The sequence below is a fragment of the Micromonas pusilla genome (assembly GCF_000151265.4).
Source record: "Micromonas pusilla CCMP1545 genomic scaffold MICPUCscaffold_8, whole genome shotgun sequence".
Taxonomy (NCBI): domain Eukaryota; kingdom Viridiplantae; phylum Chlorophyta; class Mamiellophyceae; order Mamiellales; family Mamiellaceae; genus Micromonas; species Micromonas pusilla.
This window is the reverse complement of record NW_003315889.1, coordinates 899,327-918,626: the sequence shown is the minus strand read 5'-3', so window position 1 is coordinate 918,626 and position 19,300 is coordinate 899,327. Positions and strand designations below refer to the sequence as shown.

The 19,300-nt window shown below is 68.1% G+C and overlaps 10 protein-coding genes across 10 annotated transcripts; 7 read left to right on the top strand and 3 right to left on the bottom strand.

Moving 5' to 3' along the window:
* Window positions 1-48: 48 nt before the first annotated feature.
* MICPUCDRAFT_60312 (uncharacterized protein) lies at window positions 49-678 on the bottom strand (the record flags this gene model as incomplete). The annotated part of the gene is made up of 1 exon (XM_003060415.1): window positions 49-678. One exon carries the CDS (start codon window positions 676-678, stop codon window positions 49-51), a length of 630 nt encoding a protein of 209 aa, XP_003060461.1.
* A 101-nt stretch (window positions 679-779) lies between these two features.
* On the top strand, window positions 780-2,564 carry MICPUCDRAFT_47955 (uncharacterized protein; the record flags this gene model as incomplete). Its single annotated transcript, XM_003060722.1, has 1 exon — window positions 780-2,564. The coding sequence occupies one exon, from the start codon at window positions 780-782 to the stop codon at window positions 2,562-2,564; it is 1,785 nt and encodes a 594-aa protein (XP_003060768.1).
* Window positions 2,565-2,682: 118 nt separating this feature from the next.
* On the bottom strand, window positions 2,683-3,900 carry MICPUCDRAFT_60310 (uncharacterized protein; the record flags this gene model as incomplete). The annotated part of the gene is made up of 1 exon (XM_003060414.1): window positions 2,683-3,900. The coding sequence occupies one exon, from the start codon at window positions 3,898-3,900 to the stop codon at window positions 2,683-2,685; it is 1,218 nt and encodes a 405-aa protein (XP_003060460.1).
* Window positions 3,901-4,236: 336 nt separating this feature from the next.
* MICPUCDRAFT_19354 (uncharacterized protein) lies at window positions 4,237-4,998 on the top strand (the record flags this gene model as incomplete). Its single annotated transcript, XM_003060721.1, has 2 exons — window positions 4,237-4,284; window positions 4,657-4,998. 2 exons carry the CDS (start codon window positions 4,237-4,239, stop codon window positions 4,996-4,998), a joined length of 390 nt encoding a protein of 129 aa, XP_003060767.1.
* Window positions 4,999-5,252: 254 nt separating this feature from the next.
* MICPUCDRAFT_60308 (uncharacterized protein) lies at window positions 5,253-6,177 on the bottom strand (the record flags this gene model as incomplete). Its single annotated transcript, XM_003060413.1, has 2 exons — window positions 5,253-5,514; window positions 5,687-6,177. The coding sequence occupies 2 exons, from the start codon at window positions 6,175-6,177 to the stop codon at window positions 5,253-5,255; spliced, it is 753 nt and encodes a 250-aa protein (XP_003060459.1).
* A 379-nt stretch (window positions 6,178-6,556) lies between these two features.
* On the top strand, window positions 6,557-8,386 carry MICPUCDRAFT_69218 (uncharacterized protein; the record flags this gene model as incomplete). Its single annotated transcript, XM_003060720.1, is given in 3 exon segments — window positions 6,557-6,970; window positions 6,977-7,027; window positions 7,844-8,386. Coding segments are annotated over 3 exon segments (1,008 nt in total).
* Window positions 8,387-12,051: 3,665 nt separating this feature from the next.
* On the top strand, window positions 12,052-14,692 carry MICPUCDRAFT_69214 (uncharacterized protein; the record flags this gene model as incomplete). Its single annotated transcript, XM_003060719.1, has 1 exon — window positions 12,052-14,692. A coding segment is annotated over one exon (2,641 nt), but the record flags the coding sequence as incomplete, so codon positions are not given.
* An 896-nt stretch (window positions 14,693-15,588) lies between these two features.
* On the top strand, window positions 15,589-17,277 carry MICPUCDRAFT_69212 (uncharacterized protein; the record flags this gene model as incomplete). Its single annotated transcript, XM_003060718.1, has 2 exons — window positions 15,589-16,840; window positions 17,025-17,277. The coding sequence occupies 2 exons, from the start codon at window positions 15,589-15,591 to the stop codon at window positions 17,228-17,230; spliced, it is 1,458 nt and encodes a 485-aa protein (XP_003060764.1). The 3' UTR covers window positions 17,231-17,277.
* A 729-nt stretch (window positions 17,278-18,006) lies between these two features.
* Window positions 18,007-18,810, top strand: MICPUCDRAFT_60305 (uncharacterized protein; the record flags this gene model as incomplete). Its single annotated transcript, XM_003060717.1, has 1 exon — window positions 18,007-18,810. One exon carries the CDS (start codon window positions 18,007-18,009, stop codon window positions 18,808-18,810), a length of 804 nt encoding a protein of 267 aa, XP_003060763.1.
* A 169-nt stretch (window positions 18,811-18,979) lies between these two features.
* MICPUCDRAFT_60304 (uncharacterized protein) lies at window positions 18,980-19,291 on the top strand (the record flags this gene model as incomplete). The annotated part of the gene is made up of 1 exon (XM_003060716.1): window positions 18,980-19,291. The coding sequence occupies one exon, from the start codon at window positions 18,980-18,982 to the stop codon at window positions 19,289-19,291; it is 312 nt and encodes a 103-aa protein (XP_003060762.1).
* Window positions 19,292-19,300: the final 9 nt, after the last annotated feature.

Genomic DNA, 19,300 nt, shown 5'->3' with positions numbered 1-19,300 from the left:
GATGGGCGGAGAGAGACGCCGGGAAGAAAAGTCCTTAAGGATCGGCGTTCACCACGCCGACGCGGTCGTACGGGGACCGGTGCGAGGAGAACGCGCCTGCGCCTCGAGATAATGCACCTCCAGCACGAGCGATTCGAACCCGCCGCCCTCCGCGCCGACGCGGAAGCCGACGTCCTTCGGGAGGACCAAGTCCGGTGCGTTCTTCCCCCAGCCGAAGATGAACGGCTCGACGTTCGAGTCCGCGCACATCGCGCCTCTCGGCTCGACGGACGTCGCCGCGGGGCCCGGCGCGCTGAACATTCCGCCGCTTCGCGTGCGCAGCGTCGACGCGACGCCGCGCTCGCACCCGAACAGCAGCATGTGATGCACGATCGCCATGTCCGCCTTGGGTTCGAACCGCGCGATGTAGTGCGCGCCGTCCTTGGGCATCGACGCGTGCGCGTACGTGTACGTGTCGCGCCGCGCCGCGACGGCGTCTCTCGTGGAGAGCTCGATCGCGATGGATCCTCGCACTTGGGGATCGTCGTCGGCCGAGGCGTCGTCGACCGCCGCGGACGCGCGCGGCGACAGCGCCGCGAGCGCGCAGAGGACGAGCGCGATCGCGAGTCTTCTCGGTCGTCGCGCGCGCCATCGCGAGGGCGTCCGCCGCGGCGATGCGCGCTCGCGCGGCGGCGGCATCGCGCGCGACGCGGTCTGCCGACCGCCTCGGACGGAACGGCGGTTCGGTCAGGTGTCGGACCGGTTGATGAGTCACTGCACAGCAGAATCGGACGCGCGCGATGGCGTTCCGACGCGCGGCTCTGCGCCTCGGCGCCGCCGCGTTCGTCGGCGGCGGCGCCGTGGCGTTCTCCCCGCATCCGTCGTACTTCGACCCGACCGGGACGTACGACACCTCGCGCGTGCTCCCGGTCGCGCGCGCGGACGCGAGCGGAGGGATGAACACGCCGAATTCCGAAACATCCAATGATCCCCGCGAGAAGCTCGTGATCCTCGGAAGCGGCTGGGGCGCCGTCGCGCTCGTGAAGAACATCGACCCGAACCTGTACGACGTCTCCGTGGTGTCCCCCAGGAACTTCTTCCTGAACACGCCGCTCCTCCCCGGCGTGACCGTCGGGACCGTGGAAGCGCGGTCGCTCATCGAGCCCGTGCGGCGCCTGCTCCCGGGAAAACCCGGACAGTCGCGATTCTACGAAGCCGCCGCGAACGCCGTGGACGTGCGCGCGAAGACGGTGACGTGCGTCGACGAGAGCGAGATCAAGGCTGCGAACCCGGGGTTCACGCTGTCGTACGACAAGCTCGTCGTCGCGATCGGCGCGCCGCCGAACACGTTCAACACCCCCGGGGTGCGTCGCGGCGTCGTAAACTTTCTGAAAGAGATCGACGACGCGCGCGACGTCCGGCGTAAGCTCGCGGACTTGTTCGAGACCGCGTCGCTGCCGGGCGTGAGCGAGGAGGAGCAGCGGAGGATGCTGAGCGTCGTCGTCGTCGGCGGGGGGCCGACCGGGGTGGAGTTCGCCGCGGAGCTGCACGACTTTCTGAGGGACGACGTCCCGAAGCTGTACCCGGGACTCGCCGAAAAGGCGCGCATCACGGTCGTGCAGTCCGCGGATCACATCTTGAACACGTACGACGCGCGCATAAGCGAGTACGCGGAGTCCAAGTTCGCGCGCGACGGCATCGAGCTCGTGACGAACGCGAGGGTGACGGAGGTGCGGCCGAACGAGGCGAGCGTGATGGATAAGAAGACGAAAAAAGTCACGAAGATTCCCTTCGGCGTCTGCGTCTGGAGCACCGGCCTCGGGACGCACGCGCTCGCGAGAGAGCTGAAGAGACAGGCTGGCCAAAACATGCGGCGGCGCGCGATCGCGGTGGACAAGTACCTCCAAGTTCGAGGCGTGCGGCGGACGACGGGGAAGCCGGAGATGCGCGGCACCGTGTACGCGTTGGGAGATTGCGCCGACGTCAAGTCCAAAGCCGCCACCGGCACGGAGCTGCTCGACCGCGCGGACGAGCTCTTCGCGCTCGCGGACGCGGACGGCAACGGGACGGTGGACAAGGACGAGTTCCGGGCGGTGATGAAGAGCCTGGAGGACAAGTATCCGCACCTCGCGACGTTCACGAAGGGAGGGTCGGACTCGAGGTTGACTGACATCATGGATAAGTTTGACGTCTCCAAGGACGCGGCGCTAAATAGGACGGAGTTCCGCGCGGCGATGGAGGAAGCGGACGCGCTGTTGACCTCGCACCCGAGCACGGCGCAGGTGGCGAATCAGCAAGGGGAGTTTCTCGCGCGGGAGCTCAACGCGCAGGCGAGGGCGAAGAAGAACGGCGAAACGGTCGTGTACCGACCGTTTGAGTACACGCACCTGGGGTCGTTCGCGAACCTCGGGGCGAACAAAGCCGCGCTGGACTTACCCGGGGACTTCGTGAGCAAAGGCTACGGCACGATGCTGCTGTGGTACGGCGTGTACTTCTCGAACTGCGTGTCGTGGAGGAACAAGTTCCTGGTCGTCGGGGACTGGTTCAAGAAGTCCTTCTGGGGGCGCGACTCCAGCCGCGTGTGACGACGCGAGACAAGACGAGACTCGAAAGAAAGTCGCTCGCGGCGGGGAAGGCCCTCTCGCTACCGCACCTCGCGTCGTTCGCGGGGATCCTAACGTATAAATGTATAATCACGTTCATCTATCTATCGTACCTGAGCAGTACCTTCATCGGCTCACGACGTCGCTCCGCTCCGCCGCGAAAGCCGCCGTCGCGGCGCGGCCACTCCACCTCCGCGAGCCTCGCGCCGAGCTCGAGATACGGCGTCTCCCGCGCCTCTCTCGTCATCGCCGCGCGACCGCTGCTCGAGGGTAACACCCACACCTCGGTCGCGTCCTCGCAGAACGGCCAACGCGGCGGCAACGATCCGGGGGGCTGCTTCCCGACCTCGACGCGCTTCGGGATCGTGTCGAAGAGCTGCGCGTACTGCCGCTTTCCCGCGAACGCGACGACGGACGGGCCGAACGCCGCCGCCGTCGCCCGCCACGTCTTCGCCGCGTCATCAATTTCATCCGCCACGTCACCCTCCTCTCCGCCAATCGCGCGCCCGCTCGCTCGGCACAGGTGCCCGCGCAACCGCGCGTATAAGTCCTCCCTCCACTCCTTCATCACCGCGCGGCCGTACGCGTTCGCGTCGTTCCCGGGCTCCGTTCCCGCGTCTGTGAATCCGATCCCGAGCTCGCCCGCCAACCGCGGGCAGTCGTCCGACGTCCACGCGCTCGGTATGATCTCTCCTCTGACCAGCAGCTTCCACATGTTGTTCGACGGGTTGCTGTACGAGTACCCGCTCTCCCAGGAGTGGTCCGACGGGTTGTGGCCGATGATCAGGAGCTTCAGAGGGACCTCCGCGTGATGCGCGCAGTGTTTGCGATCCCGCTCGCACGCTTCGCACGTCGGGGCGTAGCGCTCGCGCCACCGCGCGGGCGATGGCGCGATGAACGGGGTTCGCGCGACGCTTGCTTGAGAGAGCGGCGAAGGCGGCGGCGGTTTTGTTGACGGCTGCGGCGGCGTCGAGGGCGCGTCCGCCGTCGTGACGTCGCGCGGCCGCTTGCGCGCGTCGTCGAAAACGTCGTCGTCGTCGCGGTGTTTCTTCGTCCCCGATCGCGGCGCCGCGCGCGGTCGCGGGGACGCGAGCTCGTCCGCGCCCCCTCGGGTCGCCGCGGCGGTCACGACGCCGCCGACGCGCGCGCCCGCGAACCGGAACCGCTCGAGCGAGGACGCCGCGAGCATCCCTCCCGACGCGCGCGAGGAGTGACGAGTGTTGGCGCGAACGATGGGTGCGGAAAAACGCGGGTGTGAGTCGACCGACCGCATGCGGTCGGTCGACCTCTTCTTCAGCGCGAAGCGCGCCGAAGTCATCTCGGCGGAGTGGAGTGGATAACAGCGCGACGACGTCGCGCGACGCCGCACTGTTCGCTACACGGAACACCACATAGTACAATGGCTGCCATGACCGTCTCCATGACCTCCGCGTCCCTTCGCATGAGCGTGAAGGCGCCGGTGAAGTCCACCAAGGCGCGTCTCGTCGCCGGCTCGCGCGCGCGCCGCGTCTCTCGCTCGCCGGCCGCTAGGTCGTCGTCATCGCGTTTCTCGTCGCTGAATTCTCCCTCCTCCGCCGCTTCGCTCCGTCCGCAGGCGCTTCGCTCCAAGGCGTTCTCCCGCCCCAAGGCGTCCGCGCGCTTCGGCGTCGTCGCGATGTCCGCAACCACCGACGACATCATCGAGAAGATGAAGGGCCTCACGGTGCGCGCGCGCGCTCGGTCGACGTTTCCCGGTCGTCCTCCGTCCGCGCTTTCCGCGAAATCTGCGCGGTTTAGCCCTAGGTTTTTGGTCGGCTCGGCGGCGAGCGCATCGCGCGCGCGACGTTCGTCCGCGAGCGCGCCGTCGCGAGAGGACGCGGAGAATCATCTCCGTCGCCTCGCGCGACGACGCGCGCGCGACGCGTCGCGGTCGTCGCGACGTCGCCGCCGCCGCGTCGCGCCGGTTCCGCGCGGCGCGGCGTCCGGAAATCCTTCCCGCGGCGTCCCGTCGCTCTTTCGTTTCACCGAACGCCCGCCGACCTGACCTCCCTCCCTTCAAACCCACCGCGCGACAAACGAACGAAACGAAACGCAGCTTCTCGAAGCGTCCGAGCTCGTCAAGCAGATCGAGGAGGTCTTCGGCGTCGACGCCTCCGCCCCCGCGGGCGGCATGGTGATGGCCGCGGGTCCCGCGGGCGGCGCCGCCGAGGCGGCTGAGGAGAAGACGGAGTTTGACCTCGTCATCAAGGACGTGGACGCGTCCAAGCGCATCGCGATCATCAAGGTTGTCCGCTCGCTCACGTCCCTCGGTCTCAAGGAGGCGAAGGACGCGGTCACGAACCTCCCGTTCTCGATCCTCGAGGGGAAGTCCAAGGCGGAGTGCGAGGAGGCGATGAAGACGCTCACCGAGGGCGGCGCCACCTGCGAGATCGCGTAAGACTTTGATCTGAGTCTCTATGGTTTGCGGGGTTTGCGGCTGTGCCGGTGGTAGCGTGATGTGATCGACGAGAGAACGTCCGGGCGGGGAGCGGAGCGTCGAGCGAGCTGTGTCGTGCTTTGTATATCTTTGAGCGCAGTTTATTCTTTACCGCCCACCTCTCGAGCGCGGCGTCGGCCGCGACGTCGGCCTCCCGCCCGGCTTGTTCCTTCGACGGGTCGCGTCGTCTCGAGTCTTGAGGTTCATTAATTTTTCTACTCCTCCTCCTCCTCCTCGCGCATCTCCGCGAGCTCGTACTTGAGCTCCTGCAGCGCCTCGTTGATCCCGATCACCGCCTCTTCCAGCGCTTTCGTCGCCTCCGCGGTCGCGCCGTCGTACTCCTCTCTCGTCGGCTCTCCCGCGCCGTCCTCCGCCGAGTCGAAGCACGAACACGCCGCCCCCGCCGCCGCCGTCGCCCCCCCCGCGTCGTGCGCGGCGCAAAAATTCCCGTTCGCCCACCCGGGGTTCAGGGCCGTTCTATACGAGCGAATGTCGGGGTGGAGTTGAAAGGCGTCAGTTGGAGTTGAAAGGCGTCGAGGGCGGGGATTGAAACCGTGGTGTGGGCGGAGAGACACGCCGGGCAAAGTCCTTAAGAAACGGCGTTCACCACGCCAACGCGGTCGTATGGGGACCAGCGTATAGAACGCACCTCAGCCCCCCGCCGCGTCGCGCCCTCGCGGCGTCTCTCGCTCGCTCCTCCTCCATCGCGAGCGCCTCGACGGCGACGCGCGCGGCGGCCGCGGCGACCTCTTCCTCCGCGCCGCGCTCCCTCTGCCACGACCACCGCCCTTCGCTCGCCGCTTTTCGTAGCACCTGCAGCGTGCACGTCATGTTGAGCTTCGTCTTCTCGCCCATCTGCGCGACGCGGATCGACGCGGACGCGGCGTCGCGCCCCTTCGTCTTCAGCGCCTCCTCGATCGCGATCGCCTCTAACGAGCACGCGGCCATGTCGGACGTTATCGCGCGCACGCGCGCGTCGTAGTCGCCGGCGGTGGTCTCCCCGCGCAGGTGCGACGCGAAGTCGTCGCGGAACCGCGCGTAGATTGCGGCTCTGCGCTCTTGCGTCGCGAAGAACCGCTCCACGAGCTCGACCGCGGTCCCGGCGACCGGCGGCAGCGGCGGGCGCGCGCGGTTTTCCATCAGTTGCTCGTCCGGGTTACTGCGCGCGCGGTCGTCGTCGAGGAGAGAAGAGGACGAATGGTCAGTCGACGACGTTGGACGAGATCTGCGAAGGCGAGACGGAAGGACGCGCGCGCACGGGACGGGCGATCGATCGCGAGAGAGGGAACGGAACGGAGCGCGCCCTACGCTGGAACGTGCACCCAGTCGTCCGCTTCCGCGCCCGGGTCGTCGGCCGTCGCCGCGGTCATGTCGGCGACGAAGACGACGGGTCGCGCGCGCGGAGATCAGATCTGATCGTCGGAGCGACCGAACTGCGAGGTGCCGACCGCGAGCGCGACCAGCCAGACGAAACTTGACTTCCTACCGCGGTACCTCGACCGGGCGGCCGCACACCGCCATGGCCGCGGACGCGGACGACATCCGCGACGTCGGCGTCCAGAACATCTACAAGGTTGTCCGCGCTCTGAAGAAGGACGACCACGGGATACACAACTGCCTGCGCAGCATCGCGCACGACGCGGCGTTCGTCCGAGAGGCGTGCCGCGCGAGATTCCCCGGGTTCCCCGTGTTCGCGAACCTCCGATGCGGGGCGTGGTACGTCGCGCCGCGCGAGGACGAGGACGAGGACGAGGACGAGGACGACGAGGCGAACGAAGACGCCGACGCCGCCGCGATGACGACGAGGACGTGCTACTTCAAGTCCACGGACGGGCACAACAACAACTGGAGCTTCAGCGCGACGCGGTTGAACGCGCACGTCGCGGAGGCGGCGGCGACGCGCGGGGGATGCGTCGTCGTCGACGCCACGAGGAGCGCGACGAAGCGGTTCCCGGACTCGATGTCGAAGACGATACCGGTGTGGGCGGAGGTGCTGAATCGCGGCGTCGCGGAGTCGAGGCGCCTCGCGCGCGACGCGCGCGGAGACGAGGCCGAGGGTACTGCCGCCGCCGACGACGACGACGCGACGTCGGAACGCCGCGACGCCGCCGCCGCCGCCGACGCCGCCGCCGACGACTACGACGACGACGGACCACACCTGCCTCTGTGGGTGAGCGACGTCGAGCGCGCGTCGATACGAGCGAAGATGGACGACTTCGTGGCGACGCTCCGGTCCTCGGGCGCGGACCTCTCGACGCTGTGCGAGACGCTCCGTCGGCCGCTGCGATGCGTGTGGGTATCGTCGGAAACCAGGTCGTGGCCGAAAGTAACCGACGCGTCGCTGCCGTTCACGCCCATCGTCCTCCTCTCCGCCTCCGCGCCGCTATGCGGACGCGGGGAGAGGCGGTCCACCGCGGAGGGCGACTCGTTCGCGTACGTTCCCGGCGCGGGCGACGACGAGGAGAGCTGGGCGAGGGGACTCACCGCGCGCGCGTTTTGGCGGCGGCGTCGGGACATCTTCGCGGCGGGGCCCGGCGGGTGCGCGCGCGCGGTTGACGCCATCGTGGAAGCGACAGAAGGCGGCGGCGGCGGCGGCAGCAGCAGCGGCGGCGGTCGTCGTTGTCGTCGCGAAGATCTCCCCCCCAGGGACGGCGACGCGTCGAGGCTCGACCCGGTCGGGTGCCTCTCCGCGAAGGCGCGCGACGCCGCGGCGGCGAGACTCGGCGCGCTTCACGACGGCGCGACGCGCGATATCGTCGGTCACGGGCTTGTGTTGGGGTCGAGGGAGGCGATACGGTGCGCGCGCGCGTGGGAGCGCGTCGACGCGGTGCTGTACGTGGGCGGGGACGCGCCGACGGGGCCGGAAGGCGTCGCGTTGCCAAATCCGGCAGCGGCGACGGCGACGGCGACGGCGACGGCGACCGCGACCGCGGCGGGCGACGCCGCGCCGCCGCCGCCGGCGCCGAAGCCGTACCTCCACGTCCCGATGCACCGCGCGAAGGTGGCGCGGAACGACGTCGCGAACGGGCTCCCCGCCGCGCTGAAGTTCATACGCGAACGCTCGGCCGGCGGCGGCGGCGGCGGCGGCGGCGGCGGCGTTGTCCTAGTCGCGTGCGAGGACGGGTTCGATCACTGCGTCGGTGTCGCCGTCGCGCGCATCGCGTCTTCGCGCCTCCACGGATCTTCCGCGCCGCGCGTGAGCAAAGAGGCGGTGAGGAAATGCCTCGCCGAGGTTTCGCGTCAGCACCCGGAGAGCCGGCCGTCGCGGGGGACGTTGAAACAGGTGTTTAACTTTTTATTCGCCGGCGACGGCGGCGGCGGCGGCGGCGGCGGCGGCGGCGAGGAGTGAACGCGCGCGGTGACGGGTAGGAAGGATTAGCGATAGCACTCATACACTTTTGGTAGAGTCATGGCGTAGAACATCCGTACGTGTAGTTCGCGTATCGCGTCGACCGAAGCCCGGGGTCGCGCGAGGCGAGACGCCCGCGCCGAAAGGAGTCGAGTTTTTTTGGGGTGATGAGTCATCCAGTCTGTTGCACGCGGCGCGGCGTCTCGTTACCCGGGGGCTGCACGCGTCGGGGACCGGGGCGCAGATCTGGAGGCGCGACGGCCGGGATGGCGTCGGACGCGTGCGACCGGTACTGCTGCGTCGCGAAGCGATTCGATCGCCCGTTTCGACTGCCGCGGGCGTCGCCGTCTTCGTCGCCGCCGTCGACGGACGCCGCGGCGGCGAGCGACGACGGCGCGGTCGGCGAGGCGGTCGTCGTCGGCGCTCGCGAAGAAGAGGAGGAAGTCGGCGCCGGCGAGCGCTCGGCCGCGGTCCCCGGGCCGACCAAGGACGCGACCGAGGACGCGACGACCGATGAGGAGACGCCCGAGGAGGAGAAGACCGCGCGGGCGAGGCTCCGCGAGCTGCTCGACGCGATGCCGACGCGCGAGGGCTCCAAGGCGGCGACGCGAGAGAGCCTCGCGGAGCTCGCGCACCTGACGCATCGACGCGCGCGGCACTGCCGCGTCATCCTCCAGCACGCCGTCGCGCCCGCGCTGATCGACGCCATCGCGGACGCGATCGCGAGCGACGACGGCGACGACGCCGCGGTCGCGATGCTGACGATCACCAACCTGTCGATCACCGCGGCGACGCGCGAGCCGAAGGACGACGACGCGGGGAAGGACGACGACGACGACGACGACGACGACGAAACAGCGACGCCGGACGACGGCCTCGACGACGACGAGGACGGGCCCGTGAAGGCGCCGATGACGTCCGTGGTGAACCACCCGCGCTGGGAAGACATCGCGCGCGCGACGTTCGAGCGCGTGAAGGACGCGATCGCGGACAAGGAGACCGCGCACGCGCTCGCGAAGACGAGGGAGGCGACGACGCGAAAAACGATCGAGGCCGACGGCGAGCGCGCTGTCGCCGAGGAAGACGAGGAGCACGGCCTCCTGTGCCGCGGACGCCTCGGGACCGCGACGGGCGCGCTGCTCTCGATCATCGAGCCGGACGCGGCGCGAGGGAAGATATTGGCGATGGACGGCGGGCGGTTCCACCGGGGCATGTTCCGGGAGATGACCAAAGTGATGCACGCGAGGCACGGAGACGCGGCGCTCGACGCGGTGGGGGTGATGCACCGACTGCTGTGGCTGCGTCACGACGCGACGATGCTGACCGCGGGGTTGGTCGCGATCGCGGACGCGGACGCGGAGGGGTGGACGACGCGGACGCGCGGCGGAGACGACGGAGGCGCGGGCGCGGGCGCGGGCGCGGGCGCGGGCGCCGACGCCGACGACGCCGACGCCGCGAGCGTCGACGAATCGCCCGCGTCCTTCCCCGGCGGCGACGTCGACGCCGCCGCCGACGACGACGACGACGACGAGTGGAGCGAAGACGACGACGACGACGACGACGACGACGACGACGACCAGGTCGCGGAGCACGCGGAGAGTGCGCTCGAGAAGTGCGAGGCGGCGCGGAGAGCCGGTCTGGACGACACCTCGAAAGCGCGGAGAACGCCGCCGCCGTGGTATCGGTCGCACGCCGCCGGGTGCGCCGCGGAGACGGAGCGCGACGCGGAAGAGGTGTCCATCAACGGCCTTATCGCGGCGCTTCGAACGCACCTGCCGAAACCGGGGCGCGCGAGCGACGGCAAGGGCGCGGGCGGCGGCACGCTCGCGTGCACGCAAGCCCTCCACGTGTTCAGATCGCTGTTTGAAGATTTGACGCTGCTGGACGCGCGGGAAAACTTTGGCTACGGCGCGAGTCGCGCGGACGACGCCGCCGCGCGCCACCCCGCCGGGCAATGGCGGCAGCTCCGCCCGCGGCAGCTACGCGAGCTCGTCATGCAGTTGGCGGTCGTCGTGGACACCCTGGGCGTCTCGCCGCCGCAGTGGAAAGAGAAGAAGAAGGACGACGACGACGACGACGACGCGGAGGAGAGGGACGAGGAGAGATCGAAAGAAAAGAAGAAGAAAAAGAACGCGACGCCGACGCCGTACGGAGGCGAGTGGGCGGAGTACGAGACGGCCGTCGCCCTCGAAGGCGCGTGTGACGGCGCCATCGGCGCCGCCTTCGGCGTCCTGAACACGCTCGTGCAGCACAAGAGCACCGCGAGCTCCGTCGTCGGAATGCATCCGCGGTTCGACGACATCGCCTCCGCGACGACGCGCGCGATGTCCTCGCGGTGTTCCTGCGTGTGGGCGACGTTCACCTTCCTCGTGAACCTCGCGGGCAAGATGACGACGCAGCTGATGACCGCGCCCGCGGCGAAGCACACGTTACGCGGCGTGAGAGCCGCGGTGTGTAATCACTGGCCGGTGATGCGCGTCGAGGAGACGCCGCCGCCGTCGTTTTTGCCCTCCGCCGGGGAGCAAGAAGCGCCGATTCTTCGAGCGCGGGGGAAGAGCAAGAAGCGCCGACGGAAAGATATCTGGAAAGAGAAGACCAGGAAAGACCGCAAGAGAGAGCGCGAGGCGGAGGAGAAGAAGGAGAGAGCGAAGAAGAAACGAGCGGAGAAGAAGGAAAAGGCGGACGCGGCAAACGCCGCCGCCGCCGCCGACGCCGCCGCCGCCGCAAACGCCGCCGCCGAGTCCGAGTCCGACTCGGACGAAGAAGACGACGTCGAGGCGGACATCGAAGAAGACCCTCTGTCCGACCCGACCAGCCGCCTCTTACTCCGCGCCACCGCGGCGTCGGCGTTGACGTCCATGGCGAAGATGCAAAGGGAGTGGGACGACCTCGACGAGGATGCGTTCGCCGGGTACGACCACACGAGACTGGACGCCATAGACGTCCACGACGAGACGGAGTCCGCGCCGCCGGGCGGGTTGCGTCCGTGGCGCGCGCCGACGAAAGATCGCGCGTGGTTGGGGATAACCTTAACGAACGAACCCCCGGACGCGCTCGAGCGCGAGGTCATTCAGCGCGTCGAGGGGTGGTACCTGGAGAGAGGCGGCGACGCCGCGGGGTATCCGACGGTCTCGGAGGCGCGGGAGTGCGAGCGGATGATTCACGCGATCGAGACGCGTCACCCGGAGATCATGGCGCGGCGCGCGCCCGCGATTGGGCTGGACGTGGACGTTCGGAGATGGTGGACGTGTCGCCGGCGCGAGGCGTGGGCGAAGGAGAACGCGGAAGAGAACGCCGCCGCGGAGAAGGAGGATAAGAACGAGAAGAAGAAGAAGAAGAAGAAGAAGAAGAAGCGGCGGGCGGTGTGGTATGAGACGCCGGCCGACGCCGCCGCCGCCAAGGCCGCCGCCGCGGACGACTACTACGAGATGGACGAAACCGAAACCGAAACCGACGGCGTCTTCCTGTTAGACCCCGCGGTCGCTCCCCACGCGGCGTGGCCGCCGAACCAGCCGCGGGTAGGCGAGACCCCGAAAGGCCCTCTCCCCGGCGGCGTCGACCCGGAGGGCGTCCTCGCCACAGTGACCCTGGTCGACGACCTCGTGAGTCACCTGGCGCGGTGGAACGTCGAGGAAGTCGGCGTCGCGGTGGAGGCGGCGGAGACGATGATCACGCACGTCGACGCGAAGTGGATGCTCACCCCGGAGGCGGACACGATACTTCCGCTGTTGATAGGGCACATCGCGTTCACGGCGACGGAGATCGAGGAGGCGCGCGCGAACGGAGGCGTCGTCCCGCGAAAGCCGGGGAAAAAAGAAAAAGAAAACGGCGGCGACGACGACGATCCGGACGTCGTGCGCGACGAAGATATCGTCGGATGCATGTACGGGGTGCTCGGGGTGAGCCCCGGGATGAGCAACTTCAAGGTTGTGTACGACCACCTCGTGGAGGAGTTTGGAATGGATTTGGAGTCCAAAAAGCCGTTCATACGCGCTCACCTGAGGCTAATCGATAGTCAGGTCGTCGCGCTCATGTTCACGGATAACCCGGACGTGAAGTTCATCGATACGAATCCGATCCCGGAGATCGAGAAAAGGGGCTCGGCGGGGTTCCATAAGTTCATCGCGACGCAAGCGAAGCAGGGGGCGATGGCGATTTTGAAGCGACAGAAGAGGCGACGCGCGCTCGCGGAGGGGACGCCGCTCGAGGAGAAGACGGACCAGGAGAAGGACGCCGAGGCGAAGCGAAAGAAAAAGACAGACCAGGAGAAGGACGCCGAGGCGAAGCGAAAGAAGAAGACGAAGCGAAAAGTCCGCCGAAAGCGGTCGACGATGTCGTCGCTGTGCGCGCGCAACGCGCTTCTGGTGCACACTTTGTACTCGGTCACGAAAGAAGCGGAGTACGCGAACGAGGGCTCCGGGTGGCCGAAGCTGTTGCGCGCCTCGGAGGAGCTCCTCCCGGCGTTTACCACGCTGTTAAGACCCGTGCAAAGCTGGGGCGGCGGCGTCCGCGGCGGCGACAAGTTGATCGCCGACGTGGACGAGAACCGCGAGATGGCGTCCGGAGAGATGATAAACGAGATCGGCCGGAACGCGCTCATCGTCCTCGCGGAGATGGCGGACCCCGCGAACTCGCGCGTGAACCCCGAGCTCGGTTTGAAGTGGGCGTCCAACGTGATCGAGTCGCACCAGTCGTTGATACAGATTTTGATTCGCGTCATGGGACAGTCGTTCAGGGTCGAGGATGTCCCCGGCCTCGTCGACGTCGACGGCGAGTGCGAAGGCGAAGGCGAAGGCGATGGATTTTTTCTCGAGGGCAAAAGCGCGTCCGTGGACGCCGCGCCCGCGATGTTTGCGTTCCCTTCGCCAGACCCGACGGACGACGACGCGGTGATCGCGTCCCCCGTCGCCGCCGCCGACGACGACGCGACCGACCTCTCCCCCGACTGCGCGCACATCGCCGCGGCGGCGATGTTCGGGATCGTTTCTTACGATCCGTGCATGGACGACCTGCTCGCGACGCTGGATAAGACGGATAGCACCGGGACGATGATCTCCAGGGTGGCCGCCCTGCTGGCGGACGCGTTGCCGAAAAAGGAAGAAGAAAAAGAAGCGAATACCGAGACGCCCTCTCGTTCGGTGGCTGACATCGCGGACGCGGTCTCGACGTTATCTTTGACGGAGATCGCGAGAAGAGAGAAGAAGAAGCGCGAGGAAGAAAAGCTCAAGAAGCTCAGAGAGGAAGGGAAGCTCGGCGCCGGCGGCGTGGAAGCCGCCGGGCTTCTCGCGCGTCTTTCGAGCTCCCAACGCGGCCGCCGGGCGATCATCGCGCACGCCCCGGGGATCATCAGCTACTTGCTCCCGTGCATACGACCGAGCATGAGCCAGACCGCGGCGTTCGCGATTCGAGCGCTGAGCGGTCTCGCGCGGGATAAGCGCGGCGCGAAGTTATTGCTGAGGTACGAGAGGCCGAAGGTCATCGCTTCGGCATTCGCGAACATGCTGCACGCGATGTCGGACGCGAGCGACGGCGACGGCGACCACTTCGAGGACGACGACGACTTCGACGACGACCTCGACGAGAGCGACGACGACCACGACGACGACGGCGTCGGCGGCGCGAAAGAGAAAGACAAGGCGCGAAAGTGCACCTCGAGCTCCTGCCGACGGCGACGCAGAGAGTTCGACGGACAGCTCATGTCCGAGTGCGTGATCGCGATCGCGACGCTGGCGCAAGATAAGCCGTGGCGGTGGCGGCTCCTCGACGTCACGTCCGCGAAGCCGCAGCGTTTGGACGACGACGACGACGCGAACCCGAACCACCACCACCACCACCGCGCGAGAGTCTCCGCGTCCGCGGCGTCGCTCGTGTCGGCGTTGATTCGAATGCTGCGAGGGGACCACCCGGAGGTGACGTTCAACGCGCTGTACTGCGTCAACTGCTTGATGGGCGAGCCGCCGCAGAGCTGGGGGCGGGGGAGGAACGCGACGCGGGAGGAGGACAACACCGCGCGCCGCGCGCTCATCGCGGCGGCCGCCGCCGCGAGCGAGCAGCCGCGCACCGGCGGGTCGCTCGAGGAGGCGCTCGCGACGATTCTCGCGTCCGCGCCGTTCAAGCTGAAACGCGGCGTCGTCGTCGGGGCGCCGCGGCGCGATGAGGACGGGGTCGCACCGCCGCCGCCGCCCGCCGCCGCCGCCGCCAACGCCGCTTTCGACGCCGCGGTCGCCGCCGCCGCCGCCGACGCTTCGCCGGGGACGATGCCGGCGTCGCGGAGCGCGTTGTTGGCGGCGATCGAAGCCTTCGACGCGGCGGCGGCGGGGAGTCCGAACGCCGAGGCGTTCTTGGAACAGCTCAGGGCGACGGCGGCGATGCTGCCCGCGGACGACGCCGTCGACGAGGCGCGCGCGACGCTCGATGAACTCGACGCGCGCGACGAACGCGTCGCCGCCGCGATCGAGGCCGCGGTGGTGAACGCGAGGAACGCGGCGAACGCGAGGAACGCGGCGAACGCGCCGCCGCCGCAAACGCAAACGCAAACGCAAACGCAAACGCAAACGCAAACGCAAACGCAAACGCAAACGCAAACGCAAACGCAAACGCAAACGCAACCGCAAACGCCGCCACCCCCGGACGGCTCCCCCGACTGCCGCCTCAACGCGACGCTCGTCGTCGCGAACCTCGCTGGGGACGTCCAAGGCCGCCGCGCGCTGCTCAGACGCGGCGGCGACGTTCTCGTGAAGAACCTCTGCGACATGATCTTAGGCAAGGACGTCGACCGCGCGATGCTCGCGGCGTATTCGCTCGGCGAGCTCGCGCGCCCGCTGCACGCGGACGGCGAGGATGAGCCCGGGTCATCGGGCGCGAACGAGCTCGTCCTCGTCAGCGCCGGCCTCGGTCCGTTGCACGAGGCGCACGGGAGCTCGGGGGGAACGTTTTGCGCGCGGCTCGTGCACGCGGGGGTCCGCGCGTGGATTCAAAACGGCGACGACGCGGTGGATTACGACGCGCGTCTTAAAGCGATCGAGGAAAGCTTCATCGCGAGCGGCGGTGCCGGCGACGGGCCACCCGCCGACGACACGTTCGAGTCGTGCAGAGACGCGTCCACGGGGGCTCTGTACGAGCGGCTCGAGCGGCACTTCCGCGCGATACCGGGGGATTTGGATTTGGACTCCCCGGGCGAGGGCGCGGATCCGAGCGCGGGGATGACAGCGAGCACGCTCGACGCGGCGACGGCGTCGATGCCGGAGACGTCGCGAAACGTCGTGAACATGATCACCGAGATTCTGATGCTCCGGCAAGACCGCGAGGCGACGACGACGCGCTCGAGAGAGCTACGCGACGGCGACTGGGCGCTCACCGAGTGCCTGCGAGAGTTGGACGTCAACGCGAAGCGGCAGTGGGTCCTCGAGATGCTGCGATGGGAGCTCGGCCCGGTGACGCCCCACGGCGTCCCCGTCCCCGGGTTCGCGGACCGCATCAACCTCGTCTGCGACCGAGCGTCGCCGCTCGAAGACCTCTGCATGCACTGCACGCCGCCGCGGTCGACGGGCGGCGCCGGAGGGTTCACCGCCAAACCCGCCGGAGGCGTCCACATCGCGTTCAAGGACGAAGCCGGGCAGGGCGCCGCGGTACGACGCGAGTGGATGTCCATCGTGTCCGCCGCCGCGTGCGACCGGAATTGCCTTCTCTTCACCTCGAACGACGGAGGCGTGACGCTTCACCCGAACCCGATGAGCGGCGAGGTGACGCCCGAGCACTTGTCGTATTTTTACGCGCTCGGGAGACTCGCCGCCGTCGCGTTGTACCACGGCGAGACGATGCCGCTGCGGCTCACGCCCGCGTTTTGCTCGCGTCTGCTCGGGCACGCGATGACGATAGACGACTTGCGCTCCGTGGACCCGACGCTTCACAAGAACATGGTCGAGTACGTCCGCGAGCACGGCGTGCGCGGCCTCGACCTCGCTTGGGATGACGCGAAGGATCCGACGGGGATTTTCTACCCCGGCGAACGCGTCCCGCTGAGGTCGGACAAAGACGACGCTGCTGACAAAGACAAAGACGAGGCCGTGACCGAAGCCGACGCGGAGGCGTACCTCCGCGCGCTCGTCGCGCGAAGAGTCATCGGGTCCGTGAGGGACCAGACCGAGGCGTTCGCCGCCGGGTTCGGCAGCGTCGTCCCGCCGCCGCTGCAGGCGCGAATGAAAGCCGTCTTGCGCGGCGAGGACCTGAGCGTCCTCATCGCCGGCGCGCCCGCGGTGTGCTTGGAGGATTGGAAGCGACATTCGGCGTACTCCGAGGCGTCGCTCGCGGCCGGGTTCAGCGTCGCGTGTTTCTGGGCCGCGCTGCGCGACCTTACGGAGCGCGAGCGGGTCATGGTGCTGCAGTTCGCGACCGGGTTGACGTCGCCGCCGGCTGGGGGCTTTCGAAACCTCGTCGGGTACATGGGCGACGCAGGCGCGTTCTATACACTGGTCCCCATACGACCCCGTCGGCGTGGTGAACGCCGATCCTTAAGGACTTTGCCCGGCGTCTCTCTCCGCCCATCCCTCGCTCATAATCCCCGCCATCGACGCCTTTCAACTCCGTCTGACGCCTATGAACTCCACCCCGACGTTCGCTCGTATGGAACGACCCTCAGTGCCCTTCACGTTGGGGGAGCTGCCGCCGCAGCGGAGGGACGAGCCGGGGGCGCTGCCCATGGCGCACGCGTGCTTTAACGTGTTGCGGCTGCCGCGTTTGAAAGAGAGCGAGTATCCGGACGGCGTGGTCGGCGGCGCGAAGGAGCTCGGGCGAAGGCTGCGGATCGCGATCGAGTGCGGGACGCGAGGCTTCGACGACTTTTAGCGGGCCACACGGGACCCCCACGATTGAAATTACAACACCAGATAGTCGTAGCAGACTCTAGTAGTCTAGCTAAGGCCTTAGTCGGTTCGCAACGGGTGCGGTCGACGAGAATCATCGCGTCGCGCTGCCCGGCGTGGGCTTGCGCGCGCGCGAGTCACCGGCTCGTCGAGAGTCGTCGCGCTCTTTAGTCTATTTACTCGTACCTACCCCGTGTGCACGTGCCCCGTCATCACGCCGACGAGCAGCCCGCCGAACGGTACGACGAACACGGCGAGGCCGAGCACGAACCACACGTCCACGCCCCCGAACGCGCTCGTCTCGTACTTCTTCGCCTGTGCCTCGTTGTACTTGTTCGCCTCCTCGACTCAGCACTCGCGGCCGTCGGCGTTCTTCCTCTTCGCCGCGCGGGGTGGGGCTGCCATCATGATTTGGCGCGAACGATGATGACGCGTCGTCCGCGTCCCGAGCGGCGAAGCGGCGACGGACGGACGCCGCGGGGACGCGCGCGCGCGGACGGCGAGCGACCGCGCGCGTCGCGACGCTCGCGACGACGCGGGAGGAATCCCCGCGAGGGACGCGGGGAGGGTCGCGAGCGCGCGCATGGCGCCGGCGAGAGTGACGCCGCACCTCCCATCTTGCGATATTTTCTTCGTTCTGTTCTTCCAGTCCCGTCGGTCGACGACGAGACGTCGTCTTCACATCGCGGCGCGTCCTCGCCGAGCGCGACGAGGCGAGCGACACCGCGTCACCGGTTGACGACGTCCGTCTCTGGAGAGATGCGCGCGCGCGTCCTGAACATCGCGTTCGCGCTCCTCGCGCTCGCGATCCTCCGCGCGTCGACGCCCGCGGACGCGTTCAACGCCAACTACGTGAACGAGCTCTCGACAGCGCACGCGGAAGAAGGCTACCGCGACGGCGGGGGAGGATCCGGCTCCGGGGGCGAGCCGAAGCGCGTCAAGATCCCCGTGAGCACGAGAGGGCACATCCCGGACGATTGGTACAGCGGCGAAAAATCCATGGACCTTCACGTGGGGACCCTGACGGTGCGACGCGCCGACGCGACGCGCGGGGACGCTCGCTCGCTCGCTCGATCGATCGGTCGGTCGATCGATCGGTCCTCGCCTCGACGCGATTCCATTCCGACCCGAACCGTCCTTCCGTTCCCTTCGTCGCAGCGCTCACCACCACCCTCCCCCCAACCCACACGCCCGCGCATCCCGCAGGAGGAAGAGAAATCCGACCTGCACACGCCGAGGCACTGGCGATGCAACTCCTGCCAGGGCGTCGCGCACACGATCACTCGGCGGTTACGCGCGGCGACCACGACGGACGCGACGGACCCGACGATCAACCTCACGACGCCGCGCCGACTCACCGAAGCCGAGGCGATCGACGTCGTGGAGAAGACGTGCGCGGACGCCGCGGATGAAATTTGGACGGCGTACGGCAGCATCGGGCTCGCGAGCGGGATCAACTTCTTCTTCGGTCCCGGGGTGGAGCCGCCGCCGCGGGAGGAGCAGGCGCGTTCTACGCACTGGACCCCATACGACCGCGTCGGCGTGGTGAACGCCGTTCCTTGAGGACTTTTGCCGTCGTCTCTCTCCGCTCACCCATCTCTTTCAATCCCGAAACACCTCGACGCCTTTCAACTCCAACTGACGCCTTTCAACTCCACCCCGACGTTCGCTCGTACGGAACGACCCCGAGCAGGTGGACGACAAACATCACGCGACAACGCGGGGGCGCGTGATGACGTATCGAATGAGACAGACGTGTCAGGAGCTCGTCGGGATCTTGCCCGAGGAGGAGTGGTACGAGGCGTACGTGGTGAACGGCGACGCGAACGGCGACGCGAGAACCGCGGTGTGCGATCGCAAAGGCCAAGCGTGCGAGAGGTATCCGACGCAAAAGTTCATCGACGAAGCGTGGGACAAGGAGGAGGAGGAGGAGGAGGAGGCTCCGCGGACGCTGTTCACGTCCATGCGCGAGCCCGAGAAGAAGAAGAAGCGGAAGAGGAAGCGGTCGATGCCGAAGGAGCGCGCGGAGGACGACGAGCTATGACGTGAGCGA